The sequence below is a fragment of the Haliotis rufescens genome, unplaced genomic scaffold (assembly GCF_023055435.1).
Source record: "Haliotis rufescens isolate VD_foot unplaced genomic scaffold, xgHalRufe1.0.p SCAF_13, whole genome shotgun sequence".
Lineage (NCBI taxonomy): Eukaryota > Metazoa > Mollusca > Gastropoda > Lepetellida > Haliotidae > Haliotis > Haliotis rufescens.
The window spans coordinates 30,802,309-30,822,319 of NW_025963813.1; the positions used below are offsets into that span (position 1 = coordinate 30,802,309).

General features: G+C 41.0%; 1 protein-coding gene across 1 annotated transcript in view; it reads right to left on the minus strand.

Moving 5' to 3' along the window:
• Nucleotides 1-1,071, minus strand: part of LOC124121145 (segment polarity protein dishevelled homolog DVL-3-like) — a 57,337-nt gene extending 56,266 nt beyond the window's left edge. The window contains exon 1 of the mRNA XM_048394670.1: nt 1,045-1,071. Coding sequence (XP_048250627.1) covers nt 1,045-1,071 — 27 coding nt within the window. The remainder of the gene's footprint in view (nt 1-1,044) is intronic.
• Nucleotides 1,072-20,011: the final 18,940 nt, after the last annotated feature.

The following is a 20,011-nucleotide window of genomic DNA, read 5'->3' on the forward strand; positions in this document are numbered from 1 at the left end:
AAGTCACCTCTAAAATACCATAAGATTAGTTGTAACTATAACAACATGAACTGGGAAATGTTTAAATCCAGTTTCGAAATTTCCATAGACATTTGGTATAGACTTGGGCCAAATTCTGGCCTCTGTGCAGGTCTAGATAAATCCTTGTTGGCATCCATATCTTCCCATTTGGAGTAAATATAACCAAATGACATGTAGCGCTTGGATAACAATTCATTATACTTATTTATAATATGAAACGCTTTGTGACCAGTTTACTGAAATATGTATCATATTATGATCAGTCTACTGAAATATGTATCGTATTGTGATCAGTCTACTGAAATATGTATCGTATTGTGACCGGTTGAAATAGGTATGGTATGGTATGGTATGGTATGGTATGGTATGGTATGGTATGGTATCCTGCGTTTTCGACCACAGTCTGGTGTGAGCATCATCAATATCAAGCAAAAGGCACCACACAGCACATAAACTGTGCCAAAACACTCAGGGTGCATAAACTCATTAAAATGTAACTGAAAATGCTGTGTAAAACCCAAATATGATGACTGGTTGATGTCTCAACGCATGTAACTAGACAGCTCATGGTGAGACCAGCCTCCATGTTTCGCCTCAAGTTATCACCATAATTACTGATGACTTTTAAAATCTTCCAGTCTACCTTTGTTGCCCGGCAACACTCAACTCCTGGCATTGAGCTATGTTAGTTTATATTTTGTACACCTGATAAGTAACTAACGCTATTCCTGTTGGTAATTACAATATTCTGGGTAATTAGCACCATGTTCCCGCAAGTGCCCCAAAAGCATTTCCAGACCATTAGGAATATTACATGACCAATTAATGCTCCCTGTTGCCCTGCTGTGGCCACTTAATCTGATAGACAGTAGACGCACAATCACTCTTTAGTGCATGGAGGGATGAAAAATGACTAGACTCCCAATCAGATGTTCATCAAAGGTGACATCACTCAAGTTTGCCCTTCAGCAAAAACACACAGAAATCTTGTCTCGTGTATTCCATTCTGTGTCTGCAGTCTACCAGCCCAAATTCATCTATTGGCAACATTCTTAATAGCCAGTAATGTTAATATATGGGCTCTTATGATCCTATTTGTTGTTTAACATTACACTCAGCAATACTCTAGCTATACAGTGACGGTCTGTAAACTGTCAAATCTGGACAAGGCAATCCAGTGATTGATATTATCAGCAGCGGTCAATGGCTTTGGGGTATGTTGACATGCAACAATTAAGTCACCAAGCCTAAATACCCTATCCACTGCGTTGCCTCTTACAACCAGCATAGGTTGCTGGGGACTTCTGACCTGGATCCCAACGGGGTGGTTACTGTATTCGATGTAATAAGCGCCCAGGGCACTTAAAGCTGCTCGTAGATTTTCTGCATATACAGTAAACTACGGTTACCACTAATCTTAGTTTGTAATAACCGTAGTTCGTTATAAGCATATATACAGCATTATATACAACAAATGGCCGGGACTAAAAAAGTTTGTTATATCGGTCAGTTCATTATAAGCGTGTTCGTTATTAGCGTAGGTTACTGTGTATATGCACACTCAAATCTATTGAAAATAGTGCCAATTTTGGCATCTGTTACTTTGGAGCAGGACTCTGTAATATTACAGCCATATGATGTCAGTCTGTAAATAATTGAGACTGGGCTACACAATCCAGTGGCTGAAATCATGAGCATCGATCCACGCAATTGGGATATGATGACATGCATCAACCAAGTCACTGCTTGACCACCAGATCCACGTAGTTGCCTCTTGCGACAAGCAGTGGTTGCTGGGGACCCATATTCTTACCCGGAATATCTACAGTATCTAAAGAACAACAAATGATGCCAATAGTTTGAGCTAGCAGATTCAACGCTATTGCTGCAGACAGACCCAACAATAATCTGAAAGTTTGATTATCTAAATTGTCAAGCACATCTTACAATCTTCACTTTCCTCAAAAGAAAAACATATTTTCTGTTCTTTCAATGACTGTCATTGAGATTTCACCTGCCACAGGCATGTTGTGATATTGGTGGTGATTGTGGCATCCTTGCCAATTCCTGTTTAGTAAAGGTTCAATTTGTTGAATGTCTCCAGGACACACAATTCCATTCAAATACAGCAGTTGGGGTCCTGAATTTCAAATTAGTCAAGATAGACATCGTTTGCCCCCAGTTACAAGTCTATTTACATAGTCTTATACAGTAGCTGTTTATAGAAAACTGACATATTTGAAGACTTCAATTTACTTTTGCTTTAGTATGTGATAAGATTATCAGAAACAACATGTAGAGTTTATTTCACCTTAAAGTTTCTAATAAGTAGTTTTCTTTCAGAAATCTACTTGACATGCAAAACCAAATATGACATCTTGCTGTGGCTCATTGTCAAGAGAACTGAAAAGGTTGACAACATAATTGAACTTGTCCTTGACCTCCACAAAAATTTAATAAAATTGCGACCCTGACCTCAAGGTCAAAATGTCTCAAGTCCATAAAGTGGTTATTGGGGAAACAAACTTTTCTCAAATGTTTTTGAAACCTTCACAAGTCATGACCTTGACCTTCAAAGTAAACATGCCCATAAACTTCACCTGATGTATAGACATGGTTCATAAGGTATGATATATCCGACACTAATAGCATCCATGAAGTAGACAAAAGTTGACATTCAGCTATATTCAGATGTATTCTGACACCCAATGTCTGATGGTTGCCATGACAGCCATTTGAATTTATCTTTAACTGAGAAGGCTCCCATAAACATTCGCTAAGAACGCCAAAAAAAATGTCAATGGAGAAGGCAAGGAGTCTCCATTGTAAAAATAAATTGTCTGCTGTGGCTGCCCTTGTTGATTTTTATGAAAAAAGAAAACCCAACTGCGTTGGAGTCTGGGACATCCAGAAACTTCTGCATAAATGATTTTGATATTTGTAGGTCTTAAAAGGGGAGTATTAGTAGCAAGTTTGAGAATAGACAACACATGAAAATCCAGTGTTCCCTGTGGGTTTCAATAAATCTGTTGGTCACAGTGACTATACTAAATGTTGCCGTGATACATTAAGAACATTAAGGCTCACTGAAAGAATGTATACTTTGGGGTCAGATAATGCTAGTAGCCTTCTGGACACCAATAATGACAGCTCTTGAAATTACTGGAAAACGTAAACATTGTTATATTTTAGTAAACACTGACCCTGTGTTAGAAGTTAGCAGTAGTCCTATAGTACTTGCGAAACTGCCAATAGTTAAGGTATCATGAGGACTAGTAGAGATTTGTCATTCTTAAGCGTTTTGCTATATGTTATCATTTTAAGGACTAATGGACTAATTTCTACTGCTGACCATAGAGTGAAACACTACAGGACCATAGAAACAATTAAGTCCTGTCTTAAAGACATGATAAGAGTCTTATAAGTCTGTGAATAATCGAGTCTGGACCAGACCACCCTGTGATTGATATCATGATCACTGATCTATGCAAATGAACCAAGTTTGCGAACCTCTTACGGCAAGCATGAGTTGCTGAAGACCAATCATAACCCAGAGTTTCACGGGTGTGAAAAAATTACAATACAACACAATGGAGTTGTAAGTTGTAATGTGCAAGGTCTTGAGTTAAACATAATCAGGGCGAACCTGGATTCGAACCCACAATCATAGGTTTCTGGCGTGCCCAAGGGACGCAACTCTGCACAGCGAATCACGGCACCTTAGATGACTGGGCCACCCGTCCCCCCTACGAGTAATCAGACAGGGATAAACACATTCCCTGTAATTGAATCATGTAATCATTATTGGCAATATAAAGTATTGTGAGTCTTTGAGTAGAGCACACCAGCCCATATCCTCCTATGTTCCTTCAAGGGTCAGAAGACTTTCTCAGAAAATAGGTACTCTCAGAAGATCCGAAAATAGGTATTCTCAGAAGATCCGAAAATAGGTACTCTCAGAAGATTCGAAAATAGGTACTCTCAGAAGATCCGGAAATAGGTACCCTCAGAATATCCGAAAATAGGTACTCTCAGAAGATCCGAAAATAGGTACTCCCAGAAGATTCGAAAATAGGTACTCTCAGAAGATCCGAAAATAGGTACTCTCACCAAGTTTATCACTTGATCAGCTTCCCATCACTGGTGAAAATCTAAAACTTCTCATATTTGGTGCAGATCTCATATTGACAAATATTATACATTATTTCAGCGGAGTTTTATTCTAAAACAGTATTTGAATGGCATGTACCATCTAGGCCTGGGACTCGTGTATTTGGGTCGGTTGGATCCTGAGTAGACCCGGGTACCCACAGTACTAACATCACACTCAGCAACATTCCAGCAATATGCCGGTGTTCTGTAAATAATCGAGTCAGGACCAACCAATCCAGTGATTGATATAAATAATGACCCATGTCATTGTTTGATGTTTAATGCTGCACTCAGCAACATTCCAGCAATATGCCGGTGTTCTGTAAATAATCGAGTCAGGACCAACCAATCCAGTGATTGATATAAATAATGACCCATGTCATTGTTTGATGTTTAATGCTGCACTCAGCAACATTCCAGCAATATGCCGGTGTTCTGTAAATAATCGAGTCAGGACCAACCAATCCAGTGATTGATATAAATAATGACCCATGTCATTGTTTGATGTTTAATGCTGCACTCAGCAATATTCAAGCTATATGACGGAAGTCTGTAAATAATCAAGTCGGAACCACACAATCCAGTGATTGATATAAATAATGACCCATGTCATTGTTTGATGTTTAATGCTGCACTCAGCAATATTCAAGCTATATGACGGAAGTCTGTAAATAATCAAGTCGGAACCATACAATCCAGTGATTGATATGAATAATGGCCCATGCCATCATTGTTTGTTGTTTTATGCTACACTTTCCAATATTCAAGCTATATGAAGGAAGTCTGTAAATAATCAAGTCTGGACCAGGCAATCCAGTGATTGATATGTAAATAAATCAAGTCTGGACCAGGCAATCCAGTGATTGATATGAATAATGACCCATGCCATCATTGTTTGTTGTTTAACGCCACACTCAGCAATATTCCAGCTATATAATGGAAGTGTGTAAATAATCGAGTAAGGACCAGATAATCCAGTGATTGACATCATGAGCATCGAACTACGCAACTGAGATATGATGACCTGCATCCACCAAGTCAGCGAGCATGTCCGTCCGATCCATGCTTGGCCACCTATTGTACTGCATCATGCACCCCATTGACCTCAGCCTGTGTCATTATTTCTGATTTGTTGGTTTATGCCGCACTCAGCTACATATCCACATTATGAAGATAATCGAGTCTGGACCAGACAATCCAGTGACTGATAAAGTAAGCGTGATCCACATGGCCGGTGTACAATGAAACACAATCAACCAAGTCACCAAGCCTGCCCACCCATTCCGTGTCGTCGCCTCTTGGGACCAGCACAGGTTGCTAGGGACCGGCACAGGTTGCTAGGGACCGGCACAGGTTGCTGGGGACCGGCACAGGTTGCTGGGGACCAGCACAGGTTGCTAGGCACCGGCACAGGTTGCTAGGCACCAGCACAGGTTGCTAGGGACCAGTTCTGACCCAGCAACCCCAGACAATGATTGATATGATCATGATGCCTACCTTTGTGTTCAGTATATGACAAACCGAACACACATTAACATTGATAGGATTAATGGAGAACAAGTATTTGTCACAGAGCGACGAAATATCCCCCGCCTGTACACCATAGTACCAAATATGAAGAAAATCCAGCGATTAGTTCTTGAGATATTGTGGCAACACCGTTTTCCAACTCCAAAAACAGATTTGCCTGCTGTGACCTTGAAAATGGGGTCAAGGTCACCAAATCTGACAGGTGTATGCGGTGTCTGTATATACACTATAGTTCCAAATATGAAGACAATCCAGCGATTAGTTCTTGAGATATCGCGGCAACACCGTTTTCTAACTCCAAAAGCAGATTTGCCTGCTGTGACCTTGACAATGGGGTCAAGGTCACCAAAACCGACTGGTGTCTGCGGTGTCTGTATATACACCATAGTTCCAAATATGAAGACAATCCAGTGTTTAGTTCTTGAGATATCGCGGCAACACCGTTTTCCAACTCCAAAAGCAGATTTGCCTGCTGTGACCTTGAAAATGGGATCCAGGTCACCAAAACCGACTGGTGTCTGCGGAGTCTGTATATACACCATAGTTCCAAATATGAAGACAATCCAGTGTTTAGTTCTTGAGATATCGCGGCAACACCGTTTTCCAACTCTAAAAGCAGATTTGTCTGCTGTGACCTTGAAAATGGGATCAAGGTCACCAAAACCGACTGGTGTCTGCGGAGTCTGTATATACACCATAGTTCCAAATATGAAGACGATCCAGTGTTTAGTTCTTGAGATATCGCGGACACACCGTTTTCCAACTCTAAAAGCAGATTTGTCTGCTGTGACCTTGAAAATGGGATCAAGGTCACCAAAACCGACTGGTGTCTGCGGAGTCTGTATATACACCATAGTTCCAAATATGAAGACAATCCAGTGTTTAGTTCTTGAGATATCGCGGACACACCGTTTTCCAACTCTAAAAGCAGATTTGTCTGCTGTGACCTTGAAAATGGGATCCAGGTCACCAAAACCGACTGGTGTCTGCGGAGTCTGTATATACACCATAGTTCCAAATATGAAGACAATCCAGTGTTTAGTTCTTGAGATATCGCGGCAACACCGTTTTCCAACTCTAAAAGCAGATTTGTCTGCTGTGACCTTGAAAATGGGATCAAGGTCACCAAAACCGACTGGTGTCTGCGGAGTCTGTATATACACCATAGTTCCAAATATGAAGACAATCCAGTGTTTAGTTCTTGAGATATCGCGGCAAGAAACAGGTGGGACGTACGGACGGTCGTGAATACTATATCCCCCGCTTCGCGCTTTCGCGCGGCGGGGGATAAAAACACATCACACTCCAAATCATAATCATTAATATCTCCAAGCAGGTTTTCAGTGCCTACTTTGCCTACACGATGAAAAATGCACCCCTTACATTAATTGTGGACTTTTGTATGTTATACAATCTGATTAAAATCAGATCTTAGTTCTCACTGACGTTAAACAATGATCTGAGGACATCCCATTATGGGTCACATCAGACCGACCTTGCGCGATCTTTGACCGACCAATGGAATGACCAATCAGAAGGCAGCTTTCTCATGCTTTATGGCACAAATTTCAAATTGGCGACTACACTTCGAAACATATTTTGACAAATTCTCGATTACAAATTTGAAACCTGAACAAAAAACATTCTGGAATGGCTAATAGATTGTCTAGATTGTAAGGATTCAGTCGTCAAACCCGTAACTATCGTTCGGAATACCCCATGTTAAAGTTTTCGAGATTGCATCATTAGAAATCACATTCTGACTGTCACTTTCATAATTTGGTAAGCGACGCACTGATTGGTCGGATGAAAGGTCGTTCTGACGTGACCCCTAATGGGATGTCTTCAGATCTTTGTTTAGCGGTAGCGAGAACTAAGGTCTGATTTTAATGAGATTGTATGTTCTATTAATAGAAAGAAAACATAGTTGTTTTCAGAGTCGAGCCTGTTGTGGGGGAAAATGTGTGTCGTACACAATATGACATTTAGTCAAATGTCTTCAGTCACCTCATAAGAAAGTCACGAGTCAAGTGGCTTGCATGATATAAGTTGACAGAGTTACGAGTGGTGCAGCAGTCCGTATATAATATATATATCGATATAGACAAGGAGCATGCTATACTTAAAGGCCTTGAAGAAATCAAATGAAAGTATCAGAACACATCTCATGTATATGGGGCACAAAATGTCTTGTGTTTGGCATATGATGGCAAAAATACTTGAAAATACTCCAAGGTCAAGAAATAAACAGGACCCTTTATGTGACAGTCAGTTAATGACAGGATGTACGGTATTACCACCCGTGTATAAATACTGATAACCATGACTTGACACATGTTTCTAAGGAAATGATTATTACTTTAAATGATAATTCCTAGATCATAAAAATAATAAGAACAAGTTGTTCCTAAGAACTGGTCGCTTATCTAGACTTGCCTATTAAAGGTAACAGATGACTGTACATACATGGACTTATTATTCAACACAGACTAGGAGCAAGGCTACGTTAACCCCAACAGCAATGGGTTGATATAGCAATATACACATGGGTATACATGGTATAGGGACATGTGATACTGAAACAGTTTCCAGATACACACACTCGCTCATACTATGACAGGTACAATAGGGCTAGTCTCTCACTGCACGGAAATAAAAATACGGAAAATGTGCCAAGCAAGTCTATAATGCTTTGCCAAAAGTAGATTTCTCCTGAAAAATGACGAGATTCTATGGATTCCTTTGTATGATATATTACAAGGCAACTCAAACAAAAAATATAGACACATTTTCATGTCAGAGACAAATGTTAGCACCGTATTCGCCATAATAAGAGCCCCAGGACCAGCCACAACAACTTAAATCTGTTGTCAGGGATCTAGCGGGAGAGAAGAAACTTGGTTCAGTCACTGGTGACATCAAAAGCTTGTTTGATAAGTTATACTTTCCTGAACAATATACATAAGGAAATAGGACCTATTCCTGTAAATGAATTATTGGAGTGGGCTGCTTTTAAGGAGAATACAGTGGCTACCATAGTCAAAAATCACCTACCTTACACCATCTTCCATCTAGAAGTAAATATGAAGGGGCTGTGAGGAGGTTGTGTCAGAAGGATGTGACAGAAGGATGTGACAGAAGGATGTGTCATGTTGGTGGCCGCACCGTCATGTTGGTGGCCGCACCGCCATGTTGGTCTGAGTCTGCAACAATGTACAACACAATGAACACAACTACATGTATTTGACAGCCAAAGAAAGGGAGATAAACCACAATTGCTATGTAAACGTTCACGCCCTGATATCATAGAAATAAACTACAACTGAATTTAATGGAAATTGATAAATAAGATGTTAATATGTGATTTTTCCTCGTTCAGGATACTAGAAAGAGTACAGTACTGTTACCATGGATACAATCAACTGGTAACACAAATGACAAGTGCCGACAACCTTAATAAAGGTGAAGAGGTTATGTGTTTAGAAAATAGAAGAGATCTTAATGATAAAAAACGATGAGACAATGCACTGTTTGCTTGGGAGTGGGAGACAGTGGGGAGAGGGCCGTGGTTGTGTGACATCGGGTCAGCAGGCCTGTACAGCAGCAATGGAATAAAGACAAAGACTCATAATGAAGGAAGGTGTTTTTGTGGGAAATACGGTAGTTGAATATTTAGGTTTGTTTACACTGTTCGGGCGTGGTCAGTGTGTGAAGGTATGCATTTATAATACATACAATACAGGAAGCTTCCTCGCCACGAAAACACTCGGAATGTGCAGCAGAGGGCGACAAAGACAGGTGACAATGTCTTGGAGGCCTGCTGCTAATGGCCAAGGCACGGGACATGGTTTCCAACATGGTTCCTCCCTATTTGACAGAATGGCAGCTCCATGCAAGAAATATAAACTGTTGAGTAAAATATACAAGGAACTTACAGCTGTCCCTGACCAGTGATGGAGATTTGACCAGACAGAACCAGCATGTTGGTTCACAAGGCACAAGAAAGGTGAGGCGCCATGGCCAGCTGATGGAGGTAAACAAGGCCATTTGATGCTTGCTGCTTCTGGTCATGGAAAGGCGGGTTATTTGTTAGACTTGCCCCAAGTCTTTACTGAATGATAAGTACATTATAATGGATTATAATGGACTTGTCTACAAGGAGGCCAGTCTTTTATAGGGACAAGGTGTTCTTATTATTGATATATTCAAGGAATTACGATTGGAATAATAACCCTATTCTAAGAGACTTGTGCCAGTGTAGTGGTCGGTGACATGGAGACCATGAGCAGGGTGGACGTCCACATGTGGTGGGTTTGTGTAAAAAATGTGGAAACGAGTAGAAATGAGTTGACCTATGAGGAAGAAGATCTAATTGAGACATTGGGTGATGTGAAAATAAAGAATAATTATGCAATAATTTTTTTTTTTTTTCAGAAAACATAAGACATGAAGGTAAATGTGGAACTATAAGCTAACATCATCATTTTTCCGTCACATGTTACTGAAATTACATCATAAACAGGACATTCATGGTGTTTATCCCATTTTATGAAGGAGGGCAGTTGAGTTCAATGAAGGACTAAATCAGTCGTCAGTAATCCCGATGTGATGTAGATGTAAGATGTTTACCACTTAGGCAAAATCCATGAGCATGGGTATGGTGGTGACAAACTTAGAAACATAATCGGGTCAAACCAGGATTCGAACTCATGATCACTGGTTTCTGGCATTCATTTTTAAGATTAACACATACCGTAGTCTCTTCAATAAAGTTATGCATACAGTCAAAAAAACATAATTCTATGAGGAAACACCCAAGTCTCTGAATATTAGACAATGGGATAAGTATAGGATGAGTGAGTGAGTGAGTGAGTGAGTGAGTGAGTGAGTGAGTGAGTGAGTTTTAATGCTGCTTTGAACAGTATTCCAGCTGCAAGGGCTGACAGAGCCGAGAATGGGATGAGTACTATCAGATGGAGCTGATGAAGGGAACAGTGGTTCAACAGATTGGGGTCGATTGTTTTATAAGATCTGGAGTCTTAAAGATCTAGAGAGACAAGATTATTTCAAACCACCAACTTTCCTCTCCCCGGCAGGAATGCCTAAGGGACACAACTCTGCACAGCTAAATTGAAAAAAACTCAACAACTGTGCCACCCATACCACATAGACTCATAGAAAGACAGAGATATGAGATGGCCACCCGGGGATTGAACCACAAACCTTCCACTCTCCCAGTCTCATAAGCAGTCATATATAGGTGCGAGTGAATGAAAGTTGAACAATGAAGAAAACAATATTCAAGCATCACAACGGCAATAATAACTGGGACAGGGTATGTGGACAGGGTATGTGGACAGGGTAGGTATGTATTGCTGAAACACTTTCAGATGTTGGTGACACAACTTCTACTACTGAGAGGAGGTGAGGTGAGGTGAGGTGAGGTGAGGTGAGGTGAGATTGTATTTAACGTCACATCAACACCAGATTATTGCACCAGGCAGGGAAACAACAAGCACCATCCTTTAGAGTCCCACCAGGGGACTGAACCATCAACCTTCTACTCTCCCAGTGTTATAAGCACGTGTGTGAGTGAATTCAAGTTTAACACTGAAGTCAGCAATATCCAGCATCACCACGGCAGTAAATAAACAAGTCTGGGAAATGGTATATGGACATGGTATATGGACAGGGCATATGGACATGTAGTGATGAAACACTTCAGATGTTGGTGTCATACTTTGTCAGCAACAACAGACACTGAAAAAGAAATATCGGAAAGCTCCCAAGCAAGTCTACAAAACTCTGACAACTATCCTCCTGAAAATGAAGAGATTCTCTGGAGTGCTTTGTATCACATGTTGCCAGGGTTGCAAGACAACTAAAACAAAAACCATAAACAAGACCATGACAGTGGTAGTAAGCACCCCCGGAGCTTGGCAAATGGACAAAGGTAAGGGGGCGCATATTGAAACCACAAGTTACATTTGTTGTCAGAGACATCGCAACGTTTGAAACTTGAAAGAAATGGTATGGATTTTCCATAAATGACTTTGGATAAAAAAAGAGATAGCTAACCCATGCCCTACCACATACCTAACCCTAAGGATCGTAAAGGGGTGCTTGATCGGAAAGGGGTTCCTAACCCTAAGGATCGTAAAGGGGTGCTTGATCGGAAAGGGGTACCTAACCCTAAGGATCGTAAAGGGGTGCTTGATCGGAAAGGGGTACCTAACCCTAAGGATCGTAAAGGGGTGCTTGATCGGAAAGGGGTACCTAACCCTAAGGATCGTAAAGGGGTGCTTGATCGGAAAGGGGTACCTAACCCTAATGATCGTAAAGGGGTGCTTGATCGGAAGGGTACCTAACCCCAATGATCGCAAAGGGGTGCTTGATCGGAAAGGGGTGCCTAACCCTAATGATCGCAAAGGGGTGTTTGATTGGAAAGGGGGTGCCTAACCCTAATGATCGCAAAGGGGTGTTTGATTGGAAAGAGGACCTGTCATCATGGTCATGTACATCTATTTGGGGGATTATCTAGACTTGATCAAAGGCCCATATTCAGCCCCAAGTCTGCAGCAAATGACTGTACAAATTCCCAATTTGAATCTAAAATTTCCCAATTCCTCAGAAAGTATGAACATTATAACATGACAAATATCTCAATATTATTATTTTCTTCCTGCAGGGGGAATAAATGGCACCTTGTTGGGAATTCTAGATAAATCCTTGCTATAATAGGAGTTGGGTGCTTAATACCGCAAATACAGGACAGGACACCACATGACAAATATTATTGATTACAATGAGACCAAGGTATAAAATCACCTACCTTTCACAATCTTCCATCAAGAAGAAAATATCCGGGGCTATTGTATGTTGTGTCAGGAGATTGTGTCGGCGGCCACAGAGCCATCTTGGTGAGGGTCTGCAACAAAGTCCAACACAATGAGCACAATTAAGTGATTCACAGACAAAACAAGATAAACCATAATTACTCCACAAATATTAAGGCTCTTAATAAAGGGACGTGTTTTTGTGGGAAATACGGTAGTTGAATACTTAGGTTTGTTTACACTGAAGGGCGTGATGAGTGGTGCATGTTGATTAATGATAGCATAGTGCAGTTCTTCTATCGGATGAAATACGGTATTTGCATCCACTGTTACAGGGCGTGGTCAGTGTGTGGGGGATACTCATTTATCATCCATACAAGAATCCAGGAAGCACCCCGCCCGCTTCTTCGCCACGAAAACACTTGCAACGTGCACCAGAGAGCGGCCAAAACAGGTGACATTTTCTGTGATGAAAGAAGAAGTTGCAAATGGCCAAGGGAGGACAAGTTTTGGAACGTGCTTCGTCCCTGTTTGACAGAATGGCCGCTCTGTGCAAGAAATAAAAGACATGGAGTGAAATATATGAATGAACTTACCTTGAGATGCATGTGCATAATGGTCCCCTCCGTCGATGCAGATGCGACAAGACCGAGCGAGCCAGCACGCTTGGGTGTGGTGATGCCAGCCAGCGACCGTCAGATACGTGCTCCACCATGGCCAGTCGATGGAGGAAATGACGGCCTTTGGCATTAGTTACCTGGCTTGTGATTGGTGCTTTCCCGCTTCCTTCCGGGTGGCTTGGTACCGGCTGTCCTAACTGCGTTTTTTGGCGGTCGGTGCAATGCCCAGATGCTCTCGGCGTAGCCGGTGTCTTCTGAGTGGCTTGGTACCGTCTGTCCAAACTGCGTTTTTGGGCGGTCGGTGCAATGCCCAGATGCTCTCTGTGTAACCGGTGTAGTCACGTGTTGGATTTGTGTGAAAAGTGGAAAGAAGCAGAAAAATGGAACAACATGTATGATGAATAAAAGATATTTTCTTTTATTGGTTCCTGCCAAAAAATGAAGTATGATTGTCAAATTATTTGTTTTACAGACAACTACGGAAGTTTTTTTGTTTTTTTTAATATCTTGAGATAGGAAGAGAGAAAAAAAAAATCCCCAAAACAAATGTCCCTAAAAAGCTTCCGTAGACAAGAGAAAGACGTGAAGGTAAATTACTTAACAGAACGGTGTGTAAACTAAATGGTGAGAATTGGAAAGAGAGTTGAAGCTGCATTGAAGGGCAAGAAGTAAAATGACTATGAGTATTAATGTTTTTTAATATATATTTTTACTAATAAAAATGTGATGAAATGAAAGATAAGACAAGACAAGCTAATCTACATCGCGTTGGAAAGCGAAGAAGCGTAAAAGCGGGGCAGAAGCGGGGTAAAAGCGGGGCCCGGGTAACGGAGGCCAAAGAAGGGAAAGGGAGAAAAGCGATTCATCGGTCTGCGAAAAGGGAGCGATTGGATTGGCGGGGGTCGAAGGGTGAGAGTTGAGTCTTGGGTTCATGTAGCTTGTAAGTAGTTCTTTTAAAAAAGAGTTCCTCCTAGAAAGGGGGTTTGTACCCAATCAGGGTGCCCCTGGGGCAAAGCGAGCCGTGGCAAGATGCTGCGGACCGAACCTGGAGGCATGAGCACTTGCGAAAGGACCCCAAAGTAGCCCAAATTGGATTTCCAGACGGGCGTGAACTGTCTGGAAAAGCCCCTTTCTATTAATAAACGTTCGGATATAGCGCGAGATGAATAAGATGACCGGTGGCCACATTAGCAGTGTGAAATAGACCATTCTAGCTTACGGGTGCACAGGATCGTTTGTCCAATTTATTTGAAGGTTATAAGCCCGCAACATCGCCGTTAAGCACCCGTGCAGGTTTTGTTGCTGGGGCCTTAAATGGAATAGCATACGTACGTTGCACGTTGCATGATATCTCCAGTTTTGTAAATGCGCAAACGATGCCTTAACCACAAGGACAGACGCTATTGATTCCTTCGAAAACAGAAAGAGCAAGACTATTCGTTGGGTATGAATAATATTTGTGGACTATGATACGTTATATTTATATAGATCTTACCATTTCTCAGCACATTTTTTTTTACTTTCAAATAATAATTGCGTTAAAGTGGTCAGACTTCGTTGTATCAATAACTATGAAACTCGTGGCACAAATGTAATATTGTGCTGTGCTGTGCTGTGCTGTGCTGTGCTGTGCTGTGCTGTGCTGTGTGTAAGAGAAGCGATGATTTGTGGATTGTTAACGCATAGGCAGCCTCTAAGTTGTATTAATGTAGTGCATGACTGATGAAAGACACATTTCTCTTAGAATGTCACATTGAAACATGTCTTTCTCGGTATTTAACTGATATTAATGTAAGCGATGACTTGTACGGGGTAATGGCGTTTTGCTCTGAACAATGTTACACATTGTTGCACAATGTTGTACAATGTTGCACATTTCACACCGGAAGTGGTTTGGAAGCACACCGGAAGTGGTTTGCAAAATTGCAAGCCCACGGAAACAGGTTGCAGGCACACCGGAAACACGGAAGTTGATTGAGGAAAAGGCTGGATTGGCCATAAATGTCACAATGTTTGACCGACTAAAATTTCACACCGGAAGTGGCCATCGGGCACACCGGAAATGGATTGGAAGGGTAATGTTGCACAATGTTGCACATTAAAGGAACACCGGAAGTGGATTGGGAGCACACCGGAAGTATAGGGAAGAAAGTTACACAATGTTGCACAATGTTGGACATTACGAAAGTTTCACACCGGAAGTACAGGAATACCGGAAGTGGATTGGAAGCACACCTGGATTGTGCGTAATGTTGCACAATGTTGCACAATGCGCTACATGAACACCGGAAGTGGACATCAGACACACAGGAAGTGGATTGGAAGCGCACCGGAAGTGGATTTCAAGCATACCGGAAGTGGACCCCAGACACACCGGAAGTGGATTGCAGGCACACCGGAAGTGGATTGTAGGCACACCGGAAGTGGACATCGACCAAACCGGAAGAGGACTGGCAATCGACTTTGCATACAGTGACACCAGTCAACCAATCGGATTAAGACATTTCGATGTCAGGCAGGTCAACAATGTGAACTGGGCTGGTTTCATTGATAATTCGTAGTAACACTTCCATGTAGGGCACCTATTTCTTGCGAATGGAATGACGGACGGTTGACTATTTCTTGGAATTTGTAATGCAAGGTAGATCTAATGCCGACCCTTGAAGCTTCGTTAGGCCTAGCTTTGATGAAATATTTTATTTGAATACACCAGTCACCCTCGAGGCTCATGCTCTCTCGATCGCCCAAACTTGCTTCACACATAGGTCAAACCACAACAAATAGGACTTTTAACGAGTCAAAGTATGGCATTTATTTTATCCGGATCCATGTCAACTAGAGTTCGTATGGTGGCATCAATAGCAATAATCGGACCGTGGTTGCCGTTCCATTACAGATAGCATAATAATGGGATTAAACTGCATACTTCAGTTCGGATTTGTTGACTGGTATTATGTGTTATGTGCATGCTCGCGGTCATCAGCTGATCATTTTTTTTAGATGGAGGGGTCACCCTTCTGTAACACTTTACCGAATTAGTATGGTTGCCTCTTACCACAAGCATGGATTTGCTGAAGACCTATTCTAACCCGGAGGTTCACGGGTCCTCAGACACAGTATGCTGACTCTGAGCCCACCACTGAGTCCTATTAATGCCGAGCAGCAGACAGGGTAACAACAAGTGCCATGTCTCTTGGTATCAGTGTGACGCGGATAAGGGATCGAACCACCGACCTACGCTCTCCCTGGTACAATAAATTCACGTCATCTGTTGTGTTTAGATTAAACGTTATTCAAATGACAATGCTATTTCAATTATTAGAGTTGATTCATTTGTGAGACGTTGACAGTGACTCAGTAGTTGTAAAGGTAACTGAATCGTTCACAACAAAGTTTAGATTAATATTGTAGATACATTATTTACTTTGTCAGGCTTTCAACAATGTGCAATCTGCAGCCTACATCTTACATACCACCTGGGTGAGCCATGTACAGTTGGTGGTTGAAACTGACATGACACACTTGGGGATACGCTGGACAGGAAACTCTGCAATATACACCCATGTTGTCTGTACATTATACAACCAGTGAGGGAAAGTGGATCAAATACTCATGCATGTCCCCATACTCTCCCTTTAAAATTCTGGTTTTGTGAAAGCATTTCAAACTCTCTAATCCACATCTTATACCATACTCTAGCGCAAGCTTGTTTCATCATGATTTCAAATCACAAAATCGGATACTGATCACTGACCAGTTCTCGCCATTTTTTTCACGTTATTTCTGACATATTCCGTGTACAAAGTTGGCTGTACCAATAACTTTGATTTTTGTGAAACTAGGAGCAAATGTGCTTATTTCTGTCCGTGAAATAAGATTCGTTATAACGCTGCCATCGGGAATCAAACAATGGACATTGTCGACCTACGGCACCAGTAATCGCCATTGTCTTAACAACACGCGTCACGTGATCAAGTGCAGTTATACAAATTACATTTTTTAGTATCTCTGGTATCGCATTTATTTTTGTTTATTCATCAAAATGAATAAGAAATTCTATTATCAATGTGTCGTCTGCAAACTGACAAAGACCAATATCGCCTAAATTCGATCTACACATTCTTATGCTTAACACTATGTACTATGGATTTCGTGACATATAGAGGCTAGGCATTTTTGGAAATATAGCTCAGATTAGGTTTCAGAATTGTATTTTGGGGAAGGAATGACAGATAGATGGACAGACAGATAGATAGATAGATAGATAGATAGATAGATAGATAGATAGATGCATGCACCCAAACATCGGCCCTGGCCATAATTGGTCCTCCGCCATAACTAGTCGCTAGCCAGTATAGATTTTGTTCATTCTTTTGAACTTAAAATATAAGTAAGGTGGAATCAAATATTTAAACTCTGGTCAAATATATGTCAACCCCGTAATACCTACAAATCACATTTTTTGTCAATTTTATTGAATTAGGTCCAGTATAACTTACAGATGTTTGTATTCACGATTACCTCAATCAAAAAGTTTTCGTTTTGATGGAATCGGCACGATTAAACCACCCATCCAGCATCTGCAATTCGTTTGGTCAAAAGTTTGACAAGCGCGGGTCTTTTGCCTTCCTATATCAGCTTGGTAGATCTCCCTGGAAGAATACATCATTTCACATCGACCCAATCACAAGAAACTACACCAGTAAGGTCGTGGAAAATTGTTTTAATGTGTGTTTGGGTAACAATTCAAGTGCTTTTGTAACATGTGGTAAATTGCTTTATTTTAATGTTGCATTTTAAAAAGGGGGGCCCACAAAATCTAATAGTTCGTCACTCAGTTACTGCAGCTTTGGCATTCTTTATCGTGTCAACCGTGGTCAAAGGGGAAGCAACTCTATGTAAGCACGTCCTTATATGGTATTTCAGCTAAGGGGTTCTCATCTTTGCCTTCATGAGACTCGCCATTTTTGACAGTAAAGCACCGAGTGAACATCAGCTATTATCTTTGCGTTATTCTTCCCCACAGGTAATTACCACATCAATATACATACATAAACATTTATTATAAGTCCAAGGTTCTATATATGTAGGTGATAGGTTTGTACAAATTGTGAAAGCGCTAGAATTAGCTAGGCAAGTTCAGGGTCAGACTGCACCGGCCTCACGGGTAACGTGACCAGTCAAGTTGATGTAATTGTTGTGTATATTCTAAGCCATCAAATACTATTATTATATAGGAATGTTAGATATTTTTGATGTTTCCCAGGATTATGATTAGCAGTTAATTAGTCAATCAATTCATCTAAGTTCCACATTCAATGGTTTATATTAGTCGGCATGTTATGCCAGGAAGAGTTATCTTCCTTCCGCCAAGGGCGCTGAGAGTTTCAAGATGGCTGCGCCCATGTGTAAACAATTGCTCCGAGTGTTTTCATCTCTTTTAACTGTTTTTGGCATGTGTAGGAAGGAAGTTGTTCTGTATTTGGAATTATATTTAATGACAGTGGTATACCAAGGAATAAGCTTAAATGTTCATGCATCTAGCGATAATCGCAAGGAATTTCTGGAAATAGTATCTCATCGTCATGCAAAAAAATATAGGCCGCGCTCAGCAATATTCCAATTGTGTGTGAATAAATGATCGCATCTGGACCAGACAATCCAGTGACTGATATTTCGAGAAACGATCCACGCCCTTGAGGGTACGAGGGCTATCAACCCACTACTATCAAACATGTCCTGAATAAACGGTCTTTTAACATGCTTGATGACTAAAACACAAGGATAATACCATTTATTTTTAATGAAATAAGACTCACAAACAATAAACATGTTTGTCTATAAAAAAGTAAATAATCTATACATTCGATGGTGTGTTTTCTTGCAGATCGAAAGTGATATTTTTGTAGCTAATTCCGGTTGGTGTGGTTGTTTTTCAAGGCCACACTTAGTAATATTGCAAGCTATATGTCGGCCATCTGTAAATAATCGAATCTGGATCAGACAATCCAGTGACCGACACTATGATCATTGATCCACTTAATTGAGATACAAACGCATGCAATCATCCAAGTCACTGGGCCTGAGCCCCAGATCCCTTAAGGCAAGCATGGGTTGTTGGGGACCTTCATTCTTACACAGAACCCCACCGGTAGTTACAACACTGATATAAATCAAAATGTAACTATTCAGATAGCTTACACACACACACAATATCAAAACACAATCACAGTTTCAAGACTTTGTTCAAATGCATACAGTGTTACACAGTTTATGAAGGCATGGGTTTATCTGATATTGACACCGTCAGCTGCTGTGGACCATGCCATGTTTTCACATGCCACGTGCAGGCATGGCAAGGGGCAGATAGTGTTGAAATGTCTGGTTTGGTGATTTACAAAAGACGCGGAATAAAAGACACACACTATTCGTACTTTGAATATCTCTGAAGAAGCCATTATACTATCATTGCCTTTCCCGTTATAGCGCTGTTGCCTATGCGCTGTGTACCACGTGCCTTAAAATGGGGCAGAATTGTTTCGTTTGGTTATTTACGAAGAACGCGTAATAATAGACACACAATATTTATACTTGGAATATCTCCTAAGAAGCCATCATACTATGATTGGGGTAAATATGTATACCATACACTTATTCTTACGGGAGATATAGCCTTTCCCGTTATAGTGCTGTTGCGTATGCGCTGTGTACCATGTGCCTTACAATTGGGCAGAATTGTCTCGTTTGGTGATTTACGAAGAACGCGTAATAATAGACACACAATATTTATACTTGGAATATCTCCTAAGAAGCCATCATACTATGATTGGGGTAAATGTGTATAATATACAC